This window comes from Coregonus lavaretus (genome assembly GCF_964263955.1).
Source record: "Coregonus lavaretus genome assembly, chromosome: 5".
Taxonomy (NCBI): Eukaryota; Metazoa; Chordata; class Actinopteri; order Salmoniformes; family Salmonidae; genus Coregonus; species Coregonus lavaretus.
In genome coordinates this window covers 29,215,460-29,240,973 of record NC_139992.1, presented here as the reverse complement: position 1 = coordinate 29,240,973, position 25,514 = coordinate 29,215,460, and the positions used below count along the sequence as shown (strand labels likewise).

At 44.9% G+C, this 25,514-nt stretch overlaps 1 protein-coding gene across 1 annotated transcript; it reads right to left on the bottom strand.

Annotated features, from left to right (window-relative positions):
* Positions 1-442: 442 nt before the first annotated feature.
* LOC311129663 (importin subunit alpha-4-like) lies at positions 443-23,580 on the bottom strand. The gene is made up of 17 exons (XM_084162034.1): positions 23,465-23,580; positions 16,548-16,592; positions 8,924-9,028; positions 8,216-8,245; positions 7,985-8,037; positions 7,791-7,886; positions 7,078-7,163; positions 6,849-6,935; positions 6,541-6,710; positions 6,310-6,354; positions 4,896-5,027; positions 4,399-4,527; positions 4,123-4,227; positions 3,931-4,002; positions 3,497-3,659; positions 3,305-3,399; positions 443-3,185 (listed from the first exon to the last, which is right to left on the bottom strand). The coding sequence occupies exons 1-17, from the start codon at positions 23,531-23,533 to the stop codon at positions 3,087-3,089; spliced, it is 1,581 nt and encodes a 526-aa protein (XP_084018160.1). The 5' UTR covers positions 23,534-23,580; the 3' UTR covers positions 443-3,086.
* Positions 23,581-25,514: the final 1,934 nt, after the last annotated feature.

The following is a 25,514-nucleotide window of genomic DNA, read 5'->3' as shown; positions in this document are numbered from 1 at the left end:
AACGGCTAACAGGAAGTTTATTTTGGTTAGGATCAGTAATACAGAGACCATGTCCTGAGGGCGAGATGGGAGGAAGTGATATCATCATAATCCCCCGATTGGTTAGCAGAATGTGACATTGATGGGTTTGTTTGTGGTGAGGTGAATGTAGATATGGCTGGACATGTCAAAATGGGTTACACTGCTCAGCCCATAGAATTAGGAATTATAATATTATTAATAGGATCTCTATGGCTTAGCCAATAAAATAGGAGTAGAACAATCACTACAGCAGAGCAGCATTGACTAATCCCATGGCAGACTCCAGTAATAAGGGAGACACCACACACACACACCAATTTCAGATGCTCCAACAGCTTCTAGCATTTGTTTTTTTCATTAGTACGTTCGAGGAAAAACTTTAGTTTCGTAGAAATGAAAAACAAAAAGGCACAATGTCAATGAATTTCAACTCATTCTCGCCTTTAATATGCACAAGAGTTGAAAGCATCAGTGAGCCACCTTAAAGAGAAGAATTCAATCTAACATTTATTTTAAAAAATATATAAACATTGAGGCCAAAACGCAGTCTGTTGCTATTTCTCTCTATTCTCTTATTTAAAACAACTTTTCTCCGGCAAGTAAAAATCTTGCAACAAACATAAGCTTGTATCGTTTTCCGATACAAGACAAAGAAATTGTAATTCTTTAAAGTGGCTCGGTCCGTCTAGGCGGATAGTTCATGACTGTACACCCCCTCTAAGGTTTTGTTCATCAGCAATAAACAACTACTCCCTTTCCCACCCCTAATCCAAACCCACTACTGCCTGCGCCTCCACCCACCCACCGTCTATCAGTAGTTAGCAGCCTAATGGCCTGTTCAAACATACAGCTGCAAAATAGTATTATGCCTTGTGGTGGCAGAGTAGCAACTTATTTGACCTCTACAGTAGTGACCGGATGACTGGACCAACCTTTCGTGGGCGAGACCTCACCTAGAAACGCCCCATTGCTACTGCTGCCAAGCTTCCATTGAAAACAACAACTTCCCTGCTTTTGCTGTGCACTGTTTGAACAGGCCATAACCGAGGAAAACAAGTCCAGACCAGAGACCTAGGTCCTGGAGACCAACTGGGACCAGCTCTGGGACGGTAAAATGACACAGGTGTCAGGTTCATCAGCATGTCATCACAATACATATGAATGTTACAAAAATAAAGATAAAACAAAAATCAAAAAACAACAACTGAACAAACCCCCCAGTCCGTCTTTGATAGTACGTAGGTTATCGTTCTGCAGGGTGAGTCCAGTTCCAACAATGACTTGTCATCTGCAGCAGCTTTGTACAGGCATTATGGAAATATATATTTATATATTCTCAAGAGACGAGTTTAAGAGATACACATTGCATTTTGTACAATTATTCAGGTTGGTGATGACGTGACAAAAAAAACACGAAAACCCCCCAGATGAGTGTAAAGTTTTGTATAGGTCAGAGGTCGTGTTCTATCCTCCGTTAGTCCCGTCTTCAGTATCTGTCTCTTTCCGCAGGAAGAGAGAAAAACTATACCTCTCAGACATGTGCATAAGATGAAATAATACAAGTAAAAACGGCAAATCTGGAAGCTCCACAGCCTGGACCAGAACAAGCCAAGTAGATTTTTTTCAATTTCAACATAAAATATACATATCTTTAAAAGAATGGGAGAATTTAAAAAAGAGAAACCCCAAAAAATCCCAGATTTGCCAAATGGTCCGTGCTAGCTGGAATCCTTGGGACGTCAATACCCCCATTGAAGTAGACATTTAAAAATGGATAAGGGTTACGTAAGGGTTATGGTTAAGATTAGGGTTAAGGGTAGGGACGTCCCAAGTTTCCCGGATAGCACTGAGCATTGCCAAATATAGGTTTGTTTGAGTTTGACTGTTCTGGTATTGAAGAATTCAGGTGAGATTCACCTGTCAACTACTCTGTTGGATATCCCAATAGTGACATCACTACCTGCCCCTCCACATGACGTGACATCACTTGTGCAGCAGGATTTAATGTCCTCTGGGGAACAGGGCTACAGTAGAGATATTCCGTCACAATACCCAGAGGTATTTTCCTCCAACTTGGGTAGCCAGATCTGTAAAAAGCTTTTTATTTTGCTCTCCCCTGAATTAGAGCAAAATTGCAAAACAATTGTATACTTCTTTATGTACGAGTTTTGCAGTATGATATATTTTTTACAAATTTCCTTTTTTTAGATACATAAAAATCAATAACTCCACTTTATGATTCAAGAGAAGTCAAAAGGAAAAAAGGAAAAAGTAATACAATATATTTCAGTCAGTCACAGAATCCTCTTTCGCCTAAAGCCCACCCTTTCCTGTCCTAGGACTTTGGGAAGTGGGATGGGGTCCATGGCTATTCATGGGTTAGCTCTAGGGTTAACGTCTTCAATTGGGGGGCACTGGGGTGCTCGGCCATCACTACAGAGAGACTGTGTGAGTGAGTGAGTGTGTGTGTGTCTGTGTGCGCGTCTGTGTGTCTGTGTGCGCGTCTGTGTGAGTGTCCACGACAGAGGGAGAATGACAATCCAGGAGTGAAGCACAAAACTAAACCGCAAACAAACGGCAGTATCCTTTCCCCATCTGTGATATATTAGCTTCTAAAACAAGTATGCACACAAATTCTTTCCAAGTGTCTTCAACTGTGTTTTTGTGCATGTGTGTGTAGATAGTGACATTTGGCAATTCAAAAATATTGCCCCAAAAGGCTTTTTCTTCCTTCCTTGTGATTTTCACGTGACATTTCAAAGCATTTGCTAGGACTGCCTGAGATCAGATTGTACTGGTGCTGGACGAATGACCTGGACCCGTATGGGTTGCCAGGTTGTGGTGGAGGGTGGTAGTTTTCAGGGACCCTTCAGTACAGAGGTGAATTATTGTGGCGGTGGTGGTGGGCGAATCCTTCAATTGCAAGATGGGTGGCCATGTTGAAGTAATAGTAATGGTAGATGGGTACAATCCTTCTGTAGCAGGTTGCCAGGTTGGTGGAGAGATAGATGGATGAATGTCTGAGGTGGGTTTGACAGTACCCGTGCAGCTCGATGGACCGGCTCCTAGAACTTGAACTCCTTCGTCTGCAGGTTGGAGGCGGGGTCAAAGTTGAATGTCCCTCCTTGGGTGGCTTCAGGAATTAAACTGGGATCCTCATCAATCTGAGAGAGAAAGAAGAAGGGTAAGAGGTGTGGGTGTGTGTATGTGTGTGTGGGGGTGTGTATATATATGTGTGTGTGTGGGGGGGTGTGTGTGTGTGCACGTGTGTTTTATATCTCACATCGTCGCCTGAGAAGTACTGGTCGATGATCTCGAAGGCTAGTTTGTAGATGTCCTCATTCTCATGTTGCTGCAGATTCTCAACCTTCTCAAGACCTAAGATCAGAGAGCAGAGCAGTGGGAGGCGCAGTCAGACAACAGCAACATTCACCTCAGACACACCTTCAGCTATGATGACAATATGCACACACACCTCCACACTCCTCTATGATCTCAGCGATGGTGCTGGCCTCATCTCCGGCCATGATGAGGACGTTCTTGAGGCCGTCTAGGACCACCTGGACCACCTGGGAGTCCTTCACTGACAGCAGGCTGCAGAACGGAGGGATCACATTCTGCTGCACCAGGTACTCCACCTACACACACACATCAACATATCATATACATAACTGTAGACAGCAGTAAGCATTTCTGACAAATAACTCCTGACACGTGTGAATGTGTAAGCAGGTTCAGTCACTGGCATTAAACTACTTCATGAACTCACGGTTATGAATGCTCCAGCTACAGAGGCCCTGGCATGACAGTGCTAGCCCCGTACCTGTCTCTTGTACCTCTGTCCATGTCAATAGTCTGGCTGATATTGAGGTTGCAGTGTGTGTGTGTGTGTGTGTGTGTGTTACTTTCCTGGTCTTTCCTGCCGCTGATGGTGAGGTTGCTGATGGCCCATGCTGCCTCCTTCTGAGTCCCAAAGTCCCCCTGCAGACACACAGGCTGTCAGCACTACAGAACAACTCAGTACACAGCAATGACAGGAATATAATCTCTACCACAGTCAAACGTACACACCAACCACACACCACAGCATGTCTCTCTCACCTTGGCCAGTTGGTGGATGATCAAGGGGACGAGTCCTGCGTCGATCACTGCCTGAACCTGCTGCTGGTTCCCAGCCGTGATATTGGACAGGAACCACACTGCTTCCTGTAAACGAACCAATCACTTACGGTTATGCCAGAACACTTTCTAATAACAGTCTAATCACACACAGTCAAACCAAACAACTTCTTATTAGCAAGACAATCATAGAAAAGCCTTGACATAAGCTTCTTCCCTCTTCCCCGTTCCCTCTCCGGGAGAGTGTGTGTGTGCTACCTTGTTGATCTTCTCTTTGGGGTGTGTGAGCAGGTTGGGAAAGTGGGAGAGGACGTCACAGTTGAGCACCACCTGTGTCTGCTCGTCTGTCCCCGTCACAATGTTCCCCACCGCCCTCAGAGCAGCAGTCTGTAGGAAGTGACATCACAGCAAGTCAACACCCACAAATGCATAGAACACCCTGAATTTATTACTTATAAAATGCATCATTTCCTCCCTTCCTTGAAATAAATCACTGAGCATGTTGTAAGTAGAGCCATGAGTTTTTCCTGAACATATGGCAGCAATGTTTCTGCAAAAACTCCTACCCCTAGTGATAGGTAGAGTCAAGATTTCTATAATGTTGCTTTTACCAATCAGTGTTTTTTTTTGTTTTTTTTCCCAGATAGGAAGGAGGTAGTAAATTATAGATTTTATAAGTACACCATACCAAAGTTTGTTTAGGTCTTCTAAATCAGAATGTTATCAGTTGCCATGGTCCCCTGTTGACCCCTTACCTGAACTTTGACCTCCTGGTGGCTGAGCAGGGGGACAAGGAAGGGGACCACCCCAGAGTCTATCACCATCTGAATCTGCTCATTCCCACCGTCTGTCAGGTAGGACAGAGCCCACACCGTATCCACAAGGATCTACAAACACACAATGTTAACGAAGGAGTCCAATAAGTGTTGAGTTTCACTAAAAGCTGCTGAGTATGGTAGGGCTTAACATGCTGAAGTCAAACTTGTGACAAACCGTTCAATTTAGTTGAACGTACAGTGCCTTCAGAAAGTATTCACACCCCTTGACTTTTTCAAAAAATTGTTGGGTTACAGCCTGAATTTAAAATGGATTAAATTGACATTATTTGACACTGGCCTACACACAATAATACCCCATAATGTCCAAACGGAATTACGTTTTTCAAAATGTTTACAAATTAATTACAAATTAAAAGCTGAAATGTTTTCAGTCAATAAGTATTCAACCCCTTTGTTATGGAAATCCTAAATAAGTTCAGTAGTAAACATTTGCTTAACAAGTCACATAATAAGTTGCATGAACTCACTCCGTGTGCAAGAATAGTGTTTAACATGATTTTTGAATTACTACCTCATCTCTGTACCCAACACATACAATTATCTTTAAGGTTCCTCAGTAGAGCAGTGAATTTCAAACACAGATTCAACCACAAAGACCAGAGAGGTTTTCCAATGCCTCGCAAAGAAGTACACTTATTGGTAGATGGGTAAAATAAAAAGCAGACATTGAATATCCCTTTGAGCATGGTGAAGTTATTAATTACACTTTGGATGGTGTATCACTACAAAGATACAGGCGTCCTTCTAACTCAGTTGTCGGAGAGGAAGGAACCGCTCAGGGATTTCACCATGAGGTCTATGGTGACTTTTTTACAGTTAAAAGAGTTTAATGGCTGTGATAGGAGAAAACGGAGGATGGAAAACTGATGATGGATCAACAACATTGTAGTGAGTGGCCAAGTTACAGTTTTGACCTAAATCTAGTTGAAAATCTATGTCAAGACCTGAAAATGGTTGTATAGCAATGATCAACAGCCAATTTGACAGAGCTTGAAGAACTTTGAAAATAATGATGGGCAAATGTCCACAATCCAGGTGTGGAAAGCTCTTAGAGATTTACCCAGAAAGAAACACACCTGAAATCGCTGCCAAAGGTGCTTCTACAAAGTATTGACTCAGGGGTGTGAATACTTATGTCAATGAGAAATTTCTGCATTTCATTTTCAATACATTTGCAAAGATGTCTAAAAACATTATGGGGTAGTGTGTGTAGATGGGTGAGATTTTAAAACTATTTAATCCATTTTGAATTCAGGCTGTAACAACAAAATGTGGAATAAATCAAAGGGCATGAATACTTTCTGAAAGCACTGTATGCTCTCATACTTACATTTATATCTGTGTGGTATATAAGAACACACAGCGCTGGGAGAAGCTGGGAAAGAGAAAAAAACAAAAAAGAGGTAGAGAGAGGAGTGTCAAAAGCAGACTGGAAATGTGGCCATGTAAAGTTATGTAGCTAAACATTCCCCCTAGTGATAAGAAAGTGATTTGGCTGACTGGCTGGAGAGAGCACCACTATAACGCTACTCATACATTGGAACAAAACACACACACGTACCTCCTGTACTGTTTCCATGGGGGGCGGTGGGTCCTTGTTGCGGCAGAGGTTGACGATGACCCAGGTGACGTTACGGAGGAAGGTGATGGGGATGGAGGGGTTAATAAACGAGAGCAGGGGCTTGACCACGCCCAGGGAGATGACGTAATCCCTGCACTGTGGCCCGTCGCCTGGAGGAGGAGCATTACAGGTCAAAGGTCATCATTGGGGCACAGAGTTTTTCCTGGTCCGGTCACATGGTTAGTTATTACAAAAAAAATACACAAACATAACTTTAATGATGTGTTAACTGTATCAGCCATACTCACCTATGATGTTGCCTAGCGCCCACACGGCCTGTTCACACACATTGTGATGGGGAGAGTGGAGCAGCCGCAGGAACAGGGGAACAGCATCTGTACATGCGCACACACACACAGAATTAGGAATTTACATATCACAATTTAACACACACACAAAGATAACAAACATTAGCGAAGCCCAGACAGTCAGAATAACAGCAGAGCAGAATGACGCAGGGTAAACTGGTGAACTTACTGGATTTGACCACAGCCTGGGTCTGTTGTGACGTGCCAGACGCTATGTTGGTCAGGGCCCAGGCTGCCTCGAACTGGAGAGACGGACTGGAGGAGAGAAAGGAGCGGGGGAGAGTGAGAACGAAAGAGAGAGATCATTCTAGGCCTTCCATTAATATGAACACGTCTTTCTCCTAACCCTGCCCCCACTTCGTCCTCCTCTTCTCGGTCCACACACAATGTGTGTGTAAACTATTGGTTTGTTGGGTTGCAGTGCCCGCTGTGCTCCAGGAATTTCAGTGTCTGACAGCCTGCAGCAGTGGTCGCCATTACAGCTGTGCATCCGCAACTCATCGTTATGGTGACCCTCCAACCCCTGCCCCATCCTGTACTGACTCCAGGGTGTGTGCGTCTGTCCCCTTCCTGACCACAAGGTCCTGTGTGTGTGTGTGTGTGTGTGTGTGTATATGTGTGGCCCTGAACACAACAAGGTCCTGGGAATGGGGGAAATCCAGAGGACAGGAATGCTCTTTTATTTGGGTTGGCACCGGACGGCAGGGCCAACGGACCACCCTGTGCATCACACACACAAAGAAGCATGCACACACACACACTAGCAGCCCCTCTACATCCTGTATCCTAGCCAGTCTTCAGTAATCCCAGTAAATGTCCCAACAGTGCATTAGTAGAGGCGGTCCAGGGGAGGACATTGGGTTAATGCATCAGCAGACTCACTTGTCGTCTCTCTCCAGACATTTGACTAAGATGGGCAGGATGCCAGACTTTATCAAGTCATCAATGGGAGGGTTTCTGTCACTGGAGAGGAGTTTTCTGACAGACACAAAAACAGGAAGAGTTATGTTTCAATCATGGAATACAAATGTGAGAGGTTCAAAGCAGAGAGGAGATCACACACACCAAACACTTACCTGGCAGCCTGTACGGCACTAAGCTGGACCACCGCATTATCACTGGTGGCGTTCTTCAGCGAGAGAGAGAGAGAGAGAGATAACAAGTTACAGCACCACACTCTCACAGAGGGAGGGAGGGAGGGAGGGAAGGAGACAGGGAGAGAAGGGGAGAGGGAGAGCAAAAGAGAGAATGAAGGGGATAAGAGTTTTAGTCACTATTCTCTGTGTGTACACAAAGTTGAGCCTTACCTGTAAGATGGCCTCTAGTGTGACATTTTGCTGCAGAGTGGGAAGGGGAGGGACAAAATCAATACCAGGTTACAGATAAACAACATCAACAACATGGGGGAAGGGGATACAATTCACATAAACATCTGGCTACTTCACACTGATCGGTCAACATGTCATTGACATAACACACACACAGTCTGACCCTCTCTGTCGGTCGTCTCTGTCTCTCTCCACACGCAAGTGTTTTCAGAGTGCTGTGTTTCCTCTGCTGCTGAGTTGGTGTGTTGGCTGGCTGGTTGAGGCTGTGTGAGCTCACAGGCTGAGAATGCCATGCTACTCCATCATCACCATACATCACCTGGTAGCAGCTAGGTCAGGTCAGACCAGGGCCTATTCCTCATCTCATTAGCTCAATGACAGGCCTCCAGTCAGCAGTGTGAAAAGGCTTTGAGCACGATACATTATACAAACCCTAGAGAGGCCATGGGGGGGGGGGGGGGCTTAAGGACGCATGTCTAGATTACAACATCATACATAGAAATGTATTGTATAGAGCTGACACAATGTCCAATGTCAGTAGCTCTTCAGAAGTAGGAATGGCCACACCTGCCCCGTCCAAACAGACAGAGAATCTAGGCAGTACATTTCTATCTGGAACAAGTCTCTCGTCTCATAGAGATCGCCATTCCACTGCAATGGCAAATGGGTCGCTAAAGTGGAACACACAGACATCCCACATACCCCTTTGAAGTCGGAGTCGAAGTCGGAGTCCTCCAGACTCTCCTCCTGTGGGACATTCCTCTTCTTCAGTAGATGCTCGTCTCGTTTGTTCTGACGGAAGACAGGGGAGAGCGAGGAGAGATTAAAGAATAAAACACCACATTGATGAATACTCAAATATGTAACTGTGAGAGTAGCAGCATAAACTCCTACAGCAAACTTTTTGTAACTGCAAGCCAGATATTGGTCGAAAAACAGCTGACCCTCGCATCCCTAGAATATGTGTGTCAGTGTGTGTGTTGGGGTCATCTCTGGGTCTCTCCGTACAGGGGACAAAGTACAAACCCTGTGTTGTTATGAGGATGTTCCCTATAGTTACTCAACTTTACATAGAGACACCCTAATTAAAACACCCCCATTAAAAACACACAAAAAACGAAGGCATACACTCCCAGAAAGTTGAGGAGCAGGCACACCCATACTGGTGTTGAATAGAGCGTGAAAAAGACAGACATGTGAGTCAGTGGTAGGAGGGAGGGAGGAGAATCCCTTGGCCTACATTCCAGTGTGTGTTGCAGTGCTGGGCCGTGCGTCACTGCTGGTGACTAACCATCCCTGTGCTGCTCTGGCACAATGAAATGTGCAGCCAGACTACAGCAGCACACTAACTCAGCTCTTTCTTTTTTTTCTCTCTCTCGCTCACTGAATTAGGCTCTAAACTAGTTTCTAGCCATGTCTCACTCTCTTCCTTAATGCTAACTTAGCAACGACTACAGGGGATTGTTTTAACCTCAGATAAATAAAAAAACCTGTGAAGAGGAAGGAGAGTGAGGAATGTGTCAAAGCCCTGAGGGGGGTTTAACGGAGGAAGAGAGAGTTGAGAGAGGGGAAAGTAAGATTGAAAGCCATGACCAGGGGACTCATGTCAGAGAGATCACCAAGTCAACATGAGAGCAGCAGACTGTTGGATGTATGAGTGACAGGGATACCTGCCAATCACAGGAGAGGAGAAGAGAAACCCTCCAGTCTCTGGCTCTTTACAATGTAGTACTGCACGATATGGGCAAATCATCTAACTCAAATTATTCAGATTCTATGGTTGGTGTTGTTTGGCATGACAACTAATGACAAAGACAGGTACAGTAGAAGTTGTTGTGACAGGGTAGGAGCCAAAGTGTTGGTCAGAGTTTCCCAGGGGACCCTTATTAGGTTTGAATGCTACTACATTCATGGCATGTAAAAAAATGTGCAGCCTCTTACAATATGGATATTGCACATGTCAATATTTCAATTCAAATTTGATTAATTGTGCAGCCCTATTACAAAGGCGTAAGTAAATGCATGACTACCATACTAATTGGGTGTATTGTAGCCATTACAGTGTTCTGATTTAGGCATCCACATCAAACAGGCAAGCACAGCAAGCACCTCAGGATAGATTACATTTGGATATTCTTTTAAATCTTTGCTAATCCCCATGGACTGGCATCTAATCTAGGTTTCAGCATCCTGATGATGTAGTCTGTTAATGATCATCACCAAGTCTGGATAGTACAGTTAGTATACAGGGACAGCACATAAGTATGCAGATCAAGGCGAAGGGTAGTGAGCATGTGGAGGGAGTTAGGCTTGGGCGGTATACCGTATATTTGGAAATAGCCACGGGATGTTTTTTCAATACCATTGAAACTATTTCTTTGAAGTTTTTTTTTATACATTTGAATAATTGTAGCTACTTTTTAAGTGAATATCTGCAATCAACTTGTGCAATATGTTAGGAGATAAAGAAGATTGCGTTCTTTCATTTCAGGGGGGGGGGGGGGGGGGGGGGGGTCAAGTGCAAGTGCTGGTTAAGTGTTGGGGGGGGGGATTATTTAAGATACTGTTTGAAGAGGTCGGGTTTCAGATGTTTTCAGAAGACGGGCAGGGACTCTGCTGTCCTAGCTTCAGGGGGAAGCTGGTTCCACCATTGGGGTGCCAGGACAGAGAGGAGCTTGGACTGGGCTGAGAGGGCCAAGAGACCTGAGGTGATAGAACGCTTGGGTTGATGTGTAGGGTTTGAGCATAGCCTGAAGGTAGGGAGGTGCAGTTCCTCTTGCTGTTCCGTAGGTAAGCACCATGGTCTTGTAGTGGATGCGAGCTTCAACTGGAAGCCAATGGAGTGTGCGGAGGAGCGGAGTGACATGAGAGAACTTGGGAAGGTTGAAAACCAGGCGGGCTGCTGCATTCTGGATAAGTTACAGGGGTTTGATGGCACAAGCGGGGAGCCCAGCCAACAGCGAGTTGCAGTAATCCAGACGGGAGAGGACAAGTGCCTGGATTAGGACCCGCGCTGCTTCCTGTGTGAGGTAGGGTCGTACTCTATGGATGTTGTAGAGCATGAACCTGCAGGAACGAGTCACTGCTTTGATGTTTGCAGAGAACGATAGGGTGATGTCCAGGGTCACGCCAAGGTTCTTTGCACTCTGGGAGGGTGACACTGTGGAGTTGTTGACCGTGATGGAGAGGTCTTTGAGCAGGCAGACCTTCTCCAGGAGGACAGTTCCGTCTTGTCGAGGTTGAGCTTGAGGTGGTGGGCCAACATCCAAGTTGAGATATCTGCCAGGCACGCAGAGATGCGTGTCACCACCTGGGTGTCAGAAGGGGGGGGGGGGGGGGGGGAGAAAAGTAGTTGAGTGTCATCCGCATAGCAATGATAGGAGAGACCATGTGAGGATATGACAGAGCCGAGTGACTTGGTGTATAGAGTGAAGAGGAGAGGGCCTAGAACCGAGCCCTGTGGGACACCAGTAGTGAGAGTACATGGTGCAGACACAGATCCTCTCCACATCACCTGGTAGGAGCGGCCTGCCAGGTAGAATGCAATCCAAGAGTGTGCATAGCCTGAGACACCCAGCCCTGAGAGGAGGATCTGATGGTTAAGGAATACCTGGAATAGTATAACAGTAATCCTTCTAACCCCCCCCCGTCAGATGAGTCGAGTGTTGGTTTCTTGAGGAAGGGAGCAACTTGGGCCATTTTGAAGTCAGAGCGGATGCAGCCAGTGGTCAGGGATTAGTTGATGAGGGAAGTGAGGAAAGGGAGGTCTCCAGAGATGCTCTGGAGAAGGGAGGAGGGGATGGGGTCGAGCAGGCAGGTTGTCGGGTGGCCAGACCTCACTAGTCGCAGGATGTCATCTGGAGAGAGAGGGGAGAAAGAGGTCAAGGCGTAGGGTAGTTCTGTGTGAGTGAGACCAGTGGACTCAATAGGCTGAGTGAATGAGTAGAGGATGTCATCAACCTTTTTTTCAAAGTGGTTGACAAAGTCGTCCGCAGAGAGGGAGGAGGGAGGGGGTGGAGGATTAAGGCGGGAGGAGAAGGTGGAAAAGAGTTTCCTATGGTTAGAGGCAGAAGCTTGACATTTAGATTGGTTGAAAGTGGCTTTTGCAGCGGATACAGAGAAAGAGAAGGTAGAGAGGAGGGAGTGAAAGGATGATAGATCCTCCAGAAGTTGAGTTTTCCTCAATTTTCAGCTGCCCGCAGCCCTGTTCTGTACACTCGCAATGAGTCACTCAGCCACGGAGCAGGAGGGGAGAGCCGAGCCGGCCGGGAGGAAAGGGGACAGTACGAGTCATTGGAAGTGGAAAGGAAGGAGAGTAGGGTCAAAGAGGCAGAATCAGGAGACAGAAGGGAGAAGGATTTAGCAGAATGGGGAGATGATAGGATAGAAGAGGAAGAGAGTAGTGGGAGAGAGAGAGAGCGAAGTTTGCGACAGCACATTACCATCTGGGTAGGGGCTGAGTGGTTAGGGTTGGAGGAAAGGGAGACAGAAAAGGACACAAAGTAGCGATCAGAGACCTGGAGGGGGGTTGCAGTGAGATTAGCAGGCGAGCAGCCTCTAGTAAAGATTAGGTCAAGAGTATTGTCTGCCTTGTGAAAGGGTGAGGTCAAAAGAGGCAAGGAGGGGAAAGAGAGAGTTGGAAAGAAATGAATCGATGGCAGACGTTGGGAGGTTGAAGTCGCCAAGCTGGTAGAGCACGGCGCTTGTAACGCCAAGGTAGTGGGTTCGATCCCCGGGACCACCCATACACAAAAAAAAAAAAATGTATGCACGCATGACTGTAAGTCGCTTTGGATAAAAGCGTCTGCTAAATGGCATATTATTATTATTATTATTATTAAGTACGAAGAGCGGTGAGCCATCGTCAGGAAATGAGTTTATCAAGGTGTCAAGCTCATTGACGAACTCTCCAAGGGCACCTGGTGGGCGATAGATGACAACAATGTTAAGCTTGAGTGGACAAGTGACAGTGACAGCATGGAATTCAAATGAGGAGATGGACAGGTGAGAGAGGGAGAAAAGAGAAAATCTCCACTTAGGAGAAATGAGTAGACCTGTGCCACCACTGCGACGACCAGATGCTCTCGAACTATGAGAGAAAATATAGTCAGACGAAGAAAGAGCAGCTGGAGTAGCAGTGTTCTCTGTGGTGATCCATGTCTCTGTCAGGGACAAAAAGTCAAGGGACTGAAGGGCAGCATGGGCTGAGATGAACTCAGCGTTCTTGACCGCAGATCGGCAGTTCCATACGCTGCCAGAGACCCGGAATCCCACATGGATTGTGCGCACAGGGTACACTAAATTAGAAGGGTTGCAGCCAAGGGGTGGGGAGCATCTGTAATGCCTACAGGGAGAGGTGTGAACAGGTATAGAAAACACACACAAAATATCAAAATGAGATAATCTGTAAATAACTAGGTGAAGCCCTCCTCTCTTTACTTCCTCGAATAACTCTGCACAACAACTCAGCAGAACCGTCTTTGTTTCGGCGACGGTCTTAGTTTTGCGACAAAACCGCCACTGACACGACCACCACTTACAGCTGCCACTGACAAAAAAGCGGCTGCCGCTGAGAAAAGTACTCGTTAAATTTTGAAAGATTAGCAATACAGGAAAAGTATCTAATTTACGCACTTATCAAGAGAACATCCCTGGTCATCCCTACTGCCTCTGATCTGGCAGACTCACTAAACACAAACGCTTAATTTGTAAATGATGTCTGGGTGTTGAAGTGTGCCCCTGGCTAGCCGTAAATTTAAAAACAAGAAAATCATGCTGTCTGGTTTGCTTAATATAAGGAATTTGAAATGATTTATACTTTTACTTTTGATACGTAAGTATATTTTAGCAATTACATTTTTTCTTTTTACACTTAAGTATATTTAAAACCAAATACATTTAGACTTTTCTCAAGTAGTATTGTACTGGGTGACTTTCACTTTTACATTTTAGTCATTTAGCAGACGCTCTTATCCAGAGCGACTTACAATTAGTGAGTGCATACATTTTCATACTGGTCCCCCGTGGGAATCGAACCCACAACCCTGGCATTGCAAGCGCCATGCTCTACCAACTGAGCTACACGGGACTTGAGTCATTTTTGTTTAAGGTATCTTTACTTTTACTCAAGTAGGACAATTGGGTACTTTTTCCACCACTGCTTATAACTATTAAGTTAACTGTCTAAAAGGTGCTAAATGCTCTACAGTTGTGCATTTGCCCTGCCTAAATGACTACCGACCCGTAGCACTCACGTCTGTAGCTATGAAGTGCTTTGAAAGGCTGGTCATGGCTCACATCAACACCTTTATCCCAGAAACCCTAGACCCACTCCAATTTGCATATCGCCCCAACAGATCCACAGATGATGCAATCCCTATTGTACTCCACACTGCCCTTTCCCACCTGGACAAAAGGAACTCCTATGTGAGAATGCTATTCAAGGACTACAGCTCAGCGTTCAACACCATAGTGCCCTCAACGCTCATCACTAAGCTAAGGACCCTGGGACTAAACACCTCCCTCTGCAACTGGATCCTGGACTTCCTGACGGGGCGCACCCAGGTGGTAAGGGTAGGTAACAACACATCCGCCACACTGATCCTCAACACGGGGGCCCCTCAGGGGTGCGTGCTCAGTCCCATCCTGTACTCCCTGTTCACTCATGACTGCATGGCCAGGCATGACTCCAACAACATCATTAAGTTTTCCGATGACAACAGTGGTAGGCCTGATCACCGACAACGACGAGACAGCCTATAGGGAGGAGGTCAGAGACCTGTCCGTGTGGTGCCAGGACAACAACCTCTCCCTCAACGTGATCAAGACAAAGGAGATGATTGTGGACTACAGGAAAAAGAAGAGGACCGAGCACGCCCCCATTCTCATCGACAGGGCTGTAGTGGAGCAGGTTGAGAGCTTCAAGTTCCTTGGTGTCCACATCACCAACAAACTAACATGGTCCAAGCACACCAAGACAGTCGTGAAGAGGCCACAACAAAAACCTATTCCCCCTAAGGAGACTGAAAAGATTTGGCATGGGTCCTCAGATCCTCAAAAGGTTCTACAGCTGCACCATCGAGAGCATCCTGACTGGTTGCATCACTGCCTGGTATGCCAACTGCTCGGCCTCCGACCGCAAGGCACTACAGAGGGTAGCACGTACGGCCCAGTACATCACTGGGGCCAAGCTTCCTGCCATCCAGGACCTCTATACCAGGCGGTGTCAGAGGAAGGCCCTAACAATTGTCAAAGACTCCAGCCACCCTAGTCATAGACTGTTCTCTCTTCTACCGCATGGCAAGCGGTACCGGAGCGCCAAGTCTAGGTCCAAGAGGCTTCTAAACAGCTTCTACCCCAAAGCCATAAGACTCCTGAACATCTAATCAAACGGCTACCCAGACTATTTGCATTGGTTTGCTAATTTAGTAGCTAGTTAGCTATCTAGCTAAGTGGTTAGCTTCTTCCAAAACCAAGCTTCGCTTCGGGTAACAGCAGAGAATCCCGTCCTGGATGAAAAATGTATGCACTCACTAACTGTAAGTCGCTCTGGATAAGAGCGTCTGCTAAATGAATCAAATGTAAAAAAAATGGATCAAGAGCCTTGCTGTCTAATATTTGTTTTGTGTGTGCAGCAAACTGTGAGTAGCATTTTTTTGTTACTTGTATAACTTTATGAGCTGGGATGTCTGTCCTGAAAATAGTTTAGGTCAGAGACTGTATAAAATGTTTGCAAAGCGCTCGTTAGCATTTAGTTAGCATTCTCTATAGGATTGTCCATGTACTTGTTAGCATTGCTAACATTCAAATTTAAAAGGCTCAGTGGGTTTTGAAAATAGCGCCCTTTGTGTTCAGTTATTACCGGTATGGCACAAGGTCGGTATGACAATCTGGATACCGCCCAAGCCTAGAGGGAGTAGCTGAATGACAAAGGCAATTTCTACCTGCAGCACATCACCGCAGTGGGCCAAACAAAGACACACCTATGGAGTTTGAGAAGGCAGTTTACAAGGATCAGAGGCCAATCCAGAGAGGTGAAATATCATGTTTGGGTCATGGTCAGGGTTGGAAACAGAGGGGGTCAAATTGGGGTTAGTGGCCCCATAGAGAGAATAATCATTCTGGATGGATTGAGACGAATACCAAGTCTGTGTCTGGGGCAAGACACAGGGTGAGAAAGGAACAGCCTGTCTACAGATCTGTGTGTGTGGTAAGCAGGGAGGTGAATATTAATATATTAATACAGGGAGCTGTGGAAGTACGCCTACAAAGTTGTGCATCACCAAAATGTAAATTAGGCTTCTTCTCTCACCTTCCTCAGCTCGACTGTCACGTCATTTCGATGTCTTCTCATAGTCTGGAACACAAACACACAGGGAGCAATATGAAACAGAGACAATAATTCATTGATAACACATTTTAACAACATAACATCTCCCTCTCTGGACTACTTAATGGCACAAATTGCTTTTGGAAGCAACATGAAAATATACTAGAAAGTAATATAGGCCCAGGTCAGAACATAGGAATTGAGGGATCTAATATGTAAGCTATAGGCTAAAAGCATAAGTTACACACACCACTCGATATCGTAATGGTTCAGGTTAATCAATGTGTGTTTGTGTAATGGTAATGTGTTCTTAGTCCACTCATGACTGTGAGCTGGTCTCAGATCTTGTGACTGTGCGCTGCGGTTCATATTGCCATACTAAATAGCCCCTTACGTCACGTGGGCCAGTCACATCATCCCAGCCTTGGTCTGATCTTGCCCCTGTCTGGGGAGGCTGAAGAGCTGAGAACCAGAGGGAGACCCCCTCTCCTCTCTCTAACAACCAAACAGTGACCCAGCCAGAGCACCTGTCTCTCTCAGAGCTGCACCAGTCACTCCTCAGACCCCTACGCCTAGATCAGCATAGGGCAGGTGTGGGTCAGTCTTTTCTTCTAGCCTAGCACTAACACACCTGATTTATCGAACTGATTCAGATTGAAGACCATGATTAGCAGATACAGGCCTTCAGAAAGTTCACACCCCTTGACTTTTTCACACCCCTTGACTTTACAGCCTGAACGTAGATTTAAAAAAAACTAATTATCTTAAAATGAAAAGCTGAAATGTCTTGAATAAGTATTCAACCCCTTGGTTATGGCAAGCCTAAATAAGTTCAGTAGTAAAAATTTGCTAAACAAATGACATAATAAGTTGCATGGACTCACTGTGTACAATAATAGTGTTCAACATTATTATTTTCTTTTTTATGACTACCTCATCTCTGTACCCCACACATACAATTATCTGTAAGGTCCCTCAGCCGAGCAGTGCATTTCAACACAGATTCAACCACAATGACCAGGGAGGTTTTCCAATGCCTCGCAAAGGTCACCTATCGGTAGATGGGAAAAATAATTAAGCAGACATTAAATATCAATTTCAGCATGGTGAAGTTATGAATTACACTTTGGATGGTCTATCAATACACCCAGTCACTACAAAGATACAGGTGTCCTTATAACTCAGTTACCGGAGAGGAAGGAAACCGCTCAGAGATTTCACCATGAGGCCAATGGTGACTTTAAAACAGTTAGAGTTTAATGGCTGTGATAGGAGAAAACTGAGGATGGATCAACAACATTGTACAGTGCATTCGGGAAGTATTCAGACCCCTTGACTTTTTCCACATTTTGTTACTTTACAGACTTACTGTGGAATGCAGTGTTTGGTTTTCGCCAGGCATAATGGGCCCCATCTCGTCCAATAAGTTGACTCAAGTTTGCCAAAAAGCACCTGAATGATCATCAAGACTCTTGGAAGAACGTTCTATGGACAGATGATTCAAAAATATAACTTTTTGGACGACATGGTTCCAGTAATGCCTGGCGAAAACCAAACTCTGCATTCCACAGTAAGAACATCATACCAAAGGTCAAGCATGGTGGTGGTGGTGTGATGGTTTTGGGATGCTTTGCTGCCTCAGGACCTGGACGACTTGCCTTAATAGAAGGAACGATGAATTCTGCTCTGTATCAGAGAATTCTACAGGAGAATGTCAGACCATCTGTCTGTGAGCTGAAGCTGAAGCGCAGCTGGGTCATGCAGCAAGACAATGATCCAACACACACAATCAAGTCTACATGAAAATTGCTAAAAAGCAACAAATTGGAAGTTTTGGAATGGCCTAGTCAAAGTCCAGACCTAATCCTAATTGAGATGTTGTGGCAGGACTTGAAACGAGCAGTTCATGCTTGAAAACCCACATCACTGAGTTAAAGCAGTTCTGCATGGAAGAGTGGGCCAAAATTCCTCCACAGCGACGTGAGAGACTGATCAACAACTACAGGAAGCATTTGGTTGGAGTCATTGCAGCTAAAGGTGGCACAACCAGTTATTGAGTGTAAGGGGGCAATTACTTTTTCACACAGGGGAATTGGGTGTTGCATAACTTTTTTTATGAAATAAATATGTAATTGTTGTGTTATTTGTTCACTTATGTTCCCTTTATCTAATATTAGGTTTTGGTTGAAGATCTGATAACATTCAGTATCACAAATATGCAAAAGTAGAGAATATTAGAAAGGGGGCAAATACTTTTTCATAGCACTGTAAGTATTCAGACCCTTTGCTATGAGACTCGAAATCGAACTCAGGTGCATCCTGTTTCCATTGATCATCATTGAGATGTTTCTACAACTTGGAATCCACCTGTGGTAAATTAAAAAGATTGGACATGATTTGGAAAGGCACACACCTGTCTATATAAGGTCCCACAGTTGACAGTGCACGTCAGAGCAAAAACCAAGCCATGAGGTCGAAGGAATTGATCGTAGAGCTCCGAGACAGGATCGGGTCGAGGCACAGATCTGGGGAAGGGTACCAAGAAATGTCTGCAGCATTGAAGGTCCCCAAGAACACAGCCTCCATCACTCTTCAATGGAAGAAGTTTGGAACCACCAATACTTTTCCTTGAGCTGGCCGCCCAGCCAAACTGTGCAATCGGGGGAGAAGGGCCTTGGTCAGGGAGGTGACCAAGAACCCAATGATCACTGACAGAGCTCCAGAGTTCCTCTGTGGAGATGGGAGAACCTTCCAGAAGGACAACCATCTCTGCAGCACTCCGCCAATCAGGCCTTTACGGTAGAGTGACCAGACAGACGCCACTCCTCAGTAAAAGGCACATGACAGCCTGCTTGGAGTTTGCCAAAAGGCACCTAAAGGACTCTCAAACCATGAGAAGTACAGAGAGATCCTTGATGAAAACCTGCTCCAGAGCGCTCAGGACCTCAAACTGCGGCGAAGGTTCACCTTCCAACAAGACAACGACCCTAAGCACACACCAAAGACAACGCAGGAGTGGCTCCGGGACAAGTCTCTGAATGCCCTTGAGTGGCCCAGCCAGAGCCCGGACTTGAGCCCGTTCTAACAACTCTGGAGAGACCTGAAAATAACTGTGCAGCAACACTCCCATCCAACCCGACAAAGCTTGTGAGGATCTGCAGAGAAGAATGGGAGGAACTCCCCAAATACAGGTGTGCCAAGCTTGTAACATTTCTAAAAACCTGTTTTTGCTTGGGGTATTGTGTGTAGATTGATGAGGGGGAAAAAATATTTAATCCATTTTAGAATTAGTCCGGACTCTGGCTGGCTGTAACCTAAAAAAATGTGGAAAAAGTCAAGGGGTCTGAATACTTTCACAATACTAACCTAAATGGCAGTGAAAAAGAAGCCTGTACAGAATCAAAATATTCCAAAACATGCATCCTGTTTGCAACAAGGCACTAAAGTAAAACTGCAGAAAATGTGGCAAAGATATTCACTTTATGTCCTGAATACAAAGCGTTATGTTTGGGGCAAATCCAACACAACAAGTAACTGAATACCACGCTTCATATTTTCAAGCATGGTGGTGGCTGCATCATGTTATGAGTAGGCTTGTCGTCGGCAAGGACTAGGGAGTTTAGAATGAAAAGAAACGGAATAGAGCTAAGCACAGGCAAAATCCTAGAGGAAAACCTGGTTCAGTCTGCTTTCCAACAGACACTGGGAGACAAATTCACCTTTCAGCAAGTCAATAACCTAAAACACAAAGCCAAATATACACTGGAGTTGCTTACCAGGACGACATTGAATGTTCCTGAGTGGCCTAGTTACAGTTTTGACTTAAAAACCGGCTTGAAAATCTATGGCAAGACTTGAAAATAGCTGTCGAACAATGATCAACTTGACAAAGCTTGAACAATTTTAAAAGAATAATGTGCAAATATTGTACAATCCAGGTGTGCAAAGCTCTTAGAGACTTGCCTAGAAAGACACACAGCTGTAAACGCTGCCAAAAGTGATTCTAACACGTACTGAATCAGGGGTGTGAATACTTATGTAAATGAGATATTTTGGTATTTCATTTTCAATAAATGTGCAAAAATGTATACAAAAATGTTTTCACTTTGTCGTTATGGGGTATTGTGTGTAGATGGGTGAGAAAATATATTTATTCCCTTTTGAATTCAGGCTGTAACAACAAAATGTGGAATAAATCAATGGGTATGAATACTTTCTGAAGGCACTGTACATATATTAGGCTGTAGCCTAAATATAGCTTAACCAGTGAGCAGTGTCCTGAGCCAAGAGTGAGTGTTACTCCTGGATACAGTGTTCTGGGGTAAACATTAAGGCCCAGAACACTGACTGAGCAAGTTAAAACCGTTAGAAAGTAATGCTCATGGCACAAACATAAGCTGGGCTGCATCTCACATGATGTCCCATCAGGCTGTTTAACGAGAGACCGTTGAACTATGAGGAATTGTTCAAAGTTGTCCCTTCCACTGGTGCAGGTTCAGATCATCCTAGTTCAGGATTAGGTAACCTCATCCCAGATCTGTGGTTATAAGCAACTTCAACCTAGAGCGAACCCCAATGATTGATTTGCCCAGTGATCACCATACCGACCTACTATAGAGTGGGTGCCAGACTGTTTCTGTATTCAACAAAGCTACATTGTTGCCTTGCCAAGACAACGGCACTTTATGTGTTATTGACTGTACGTTTTGTTTATTCCATATGTAACTCTGTGTTGTTGTTTTTATCGCACTGCTTTGCTTTATCTTGGCCAGGTCGCAGTTGTAAATGGGAACTTGTTCTCAACTGGCTTAACTGGTTAAATAAAGGTGAAATAAAATAAATAAAAATAAAAACTTTGGCCAGAGCAGAAACAGCACCCAGACTACCATTCATATAGTGATAGCTACAGTATTCATACTTAGTAGCTTATTTGTAAAACCTAGCACAAACACTCAAGTAAATTCTGAAGGGGGAAGGATGATGCATTTCTAAAAACCATTGCAGGAACACATAACTTCCTGGTCCCAGATCAGTGCTGCTTAGGGGCTTCTTCTACCTCCTGGCCCCTCCATTGGGCCACAGATCGGGTTGTACCTCCAGGGAGAACCCAAGCCAGACCTCCAGGATGCCCGAAATAGCCCTAGTGGCGCACGTGGCCATGTCCGACATAGTAGCCATGTGTTTGTCACGTTGTCTCTCAGTTTCAAAACAACAACCTATGAGACTGGTCCACTTCCCATGGTTTTAGATGGCTCCCAAAGACAATAATCTCTAATTCAACTATTACTCCGAAAACCCATTCCTTCATACAGTGGGGGTATCCCAAAGATGACTAGTTGTACAACTCTGTAAAGACAAATGTGTGTGTGGGTTATTGTCAAAGATGGCACAGCTAACCACTATGAATACATGTGAGGTCAGCATGCCATAGTTTTTAATAATACCACCAGCACCCGCTGAAAACATTGACAGCTGTCATGACGATGACTACTCAGCCACAAGATACTGAGCGATGCAGATAGCAAGCTATTGATGGTGGAAGCAGCAAGTAAACGGATTCAGGCAATTAACAACATCTTCACCTAGCTAGCCAGCTACATAAGAATATTTTCTGCACAGGCCGTTGTTCAAATGCCTATTTTAGCTGGCTAGCTTGCTAGTTCACAGTTAGCTAGCTCATTATGGCCAGATGATTCCGACCTTGCCTGACAATACCGCAGTCAGATGAATGCCATACATTTGTTTGGAAAATTTCATCTCACAAGCTTTAGAAGCCAGAATGTTGAATTAAATTATATTTTAAAGTACTGTACCAGTTGACTGTGCTGTTGGTCCTTTTGTTTACACTGAGCTGCACTGTGGTCGGAATGTTCATCAAGGTTATATTAAGACACCGCGGAGCAGGCGCGAGATATAAAATGTACTTCAATGCAGGGATGGGATATACCAGAATACATTTTACCTTTACCCAAACTGATTTATCGAGAAGATTGAAATACTGCTTGTTTTTCCGAAAAACTGCAATTTTCATCCTCATGCTAGCTAGCAGTAGCCACAGCAGTCATTATGGAATGGCACATGGCATTGAACAACAAAGGAGCTGATTGGCTGAATATGCCATTCCAAAATGGCTGCTGTGGCTACAATTAGGACGAAAACGTGCAGTATTTCAATCTTCTCCATGTATCATTTTGGATAAAGGTAAAATGTGGAGTACAGTGGTATATCGCATCCCTGCATTGAGGTACGTTTTCCGACCCATATCTGGCACCTGCTAGGCAGTGTGTCCATGATGACGTTCAGACCCCAGTGTAGGTCAATGTAAACAAGCTAACTGTAGGGTCGGAATCATGTTTAATTATGGTTGGATATGAGTGTTAGCTAAAACGACAAGTTATCAAGAGGGTTCAATTAGCTAATAGATAGCTAGTAATAGCATGCATTAGCCAAACCAGCTAAATTCGCTAGTTACCGACATATACTCTACCTACTCCGGATTCTGCTAGTTGGGCTGTCAATTCTAACCTTAGTCTGCTTTCAAAACCGGTGGTAGCTGCTAACAATATCTTAGTTAAGTAATCAGCTAACCTTAGTTACCTAGGCTAGAGCTTTTCGTTGTAGGCGAAACCGATTGACATTTCAAACTATTTGATGGGGAATAGGCCAAGGGCCGTAAACCACGCCCGTTCGTTATGATGATGGCGAAGATGTGGTGGAGGATATTCCGAATAAGCTCAGACAGCACACAGCAGGCTGGCGGCAAATAGCTAGCTAACTTAGTTGACTAGCCAGGCTTCATCAAAATATTGTCAGACAAGGCGGGGGAAGAGAGCCGGTGTCTTAAAATAAAATCCTACACGGATCATTGTCTAAACCACCCTATCCAAATGCACTCCTACCTCGACATCGCGTCCCTTGTTTTTGAAGCTCTTGATACGGTGGTTATCCAAGCCGGCGTTTTCTGCCATGGCTGTTTGCTGGGTTGAGAGTACTCCGGCGTTCGTGATCTCCAGCGAAAGACAGAGCGCCTATGCTGCGGAGTACAGAGAGGGGGCGGCTACGGTAACAGAACGCAGAGAGTTAGGAGGGAGGAGCTCCGAGACGGGTTGTCCTATTTTTGATGGGATCCCTGACCTCGCACAGAGACAGATGCTACGTTCTCGTTCTAGTCGGAAGTAGGAAACTCGGAAATGTCCGACATGCTAACTGATTGTATTTATACACGTGCCGCGTTCAGCGAAATAGCAAGTCGGAAATGTTCGAGTTTCCTAGTTCCGACTAGTATTTGAACGCGGCAAGAGCATCATCAACCTCGTCGCCATACTTCTTCTTCTTCCGTGCAGTACTGTGTGGTAAATCACGTTACATTTTGTGATACCAAAAAAAATGTAAAGGGGGAAAATTTCAACAAACGCACCACCAACTAACCCTACACTTACAGTGCATTCGGAAAGTATTCAGACCCCTTTACTTCTTCCACATTTTGTTAGGTTACAGCCTAATTCTTATTCTAAAATTAATTAAATCGGTTTTTCCCCTCATCAATCTACACACAATACCACATAATGACAAAGCAAAAACGGGTTTTTAGAATTTTTTGCAAATGTATTGCAAATAAAAAACGTAAATATCACATTTACATAAGTATTCAGACCCTTTACTCCGTACTTTGTTGAAGCACCTTTGGCAGCGATTACAGCCTCGAGTCTTGGATGACACTACAAGCTTGGCACACCTGTATTTGGGGAGTTTCTCCCATTCTTCTCTGCAGATCCTCTCAAGCTCTGTCAGGTTGGATGGGGAGCTCCGCTGCACAGCTATTTTGAGGTCTCTCCAGAGATGTTCGATCGGGTTCAAGTCAGGGCTCCGGCTGGGCCACTCAAGGACATTCAGAGACTTGTCCCAAAGCCACTCCTGCGTTGTCTTGGCTATGTGCTTAGGGTTCTTCTCCTGTTGGAAGGTGAACCTTTGCCCCAGTCTAAGGTCCTGAGCGCTCTGGAGCAGGTTTTCATCAAGGATCTCTCCGTTCATCTTTCCCCCGATCCTGACTTGTCTCCCAGTCCCTGCAGCTGAAAAACATCTCCACAGCATGATACTGCCACCACCATGCTTCACTGTAGGGATGGTGCCAGGTTTCCTGCAGACGTGACGCTTGGCATTCAGGCCAAAGAGTTAAATATTGGTTTCATCAGATCCGAGAATCTTGTTTCTCATGGTCTGAGAGTCTTTATGTGCTTTTTGGCAAACTTCAAGCGGGCTGTCATGTGCCTTTTACTGAGGAGTGGCTTCCGTCTGGCCACTACCATAAAGGCCTGATTGTAGGAGTGCTGCAGAGATGGTTGTCCTTCTGGAAGGTTCTCCCATCTCCACAGAGGAACCCTGGAGCTCTGTCAGAGTGACAATCGGCTTCTTGGTCACCTCCCTAACCAAGGCCCTTCTCTCCCGATTGCTCAGTTTGGCCGGGCGGCCAGCTCTAGGAAGAGTCTTGGTAGTTCCAAACTTCTTCTATTTAAGAATGATGGAGGCCTCTGTGTTCTTTGGGACCTTCAATGCTGCATAATGTTTTTGGTACCCTTCCCCAGATCTGTGCCTCGACACAATCCTGTCTTGGATTCCTTCGATTCCATGGCTTGGTTTTTGCTCTGACAAGCACTGTCAACTGTGGGACCTTATATAGAAAGGTGTGTGCCTTTCCAAATCATGTCCAATCAATTTAATTTACCACAGGTTGTAGAAACATCTCAAGGATGATCAATGGAAACAGGATGCACCTGAGCTCAATTTAGAGTCTCATAGCAATGGGTCTGAATACTTATGTAAATAAGGTATTTCTAGTTTTATATTTTTATACATTAGAAACATTTTCTAAAAACCTGTTTTTCGCTTTGTCATTATGGGGTATTGTGTGTAGATTGATGAGGATATTTTTTTATTTAATCCATTTTAGAA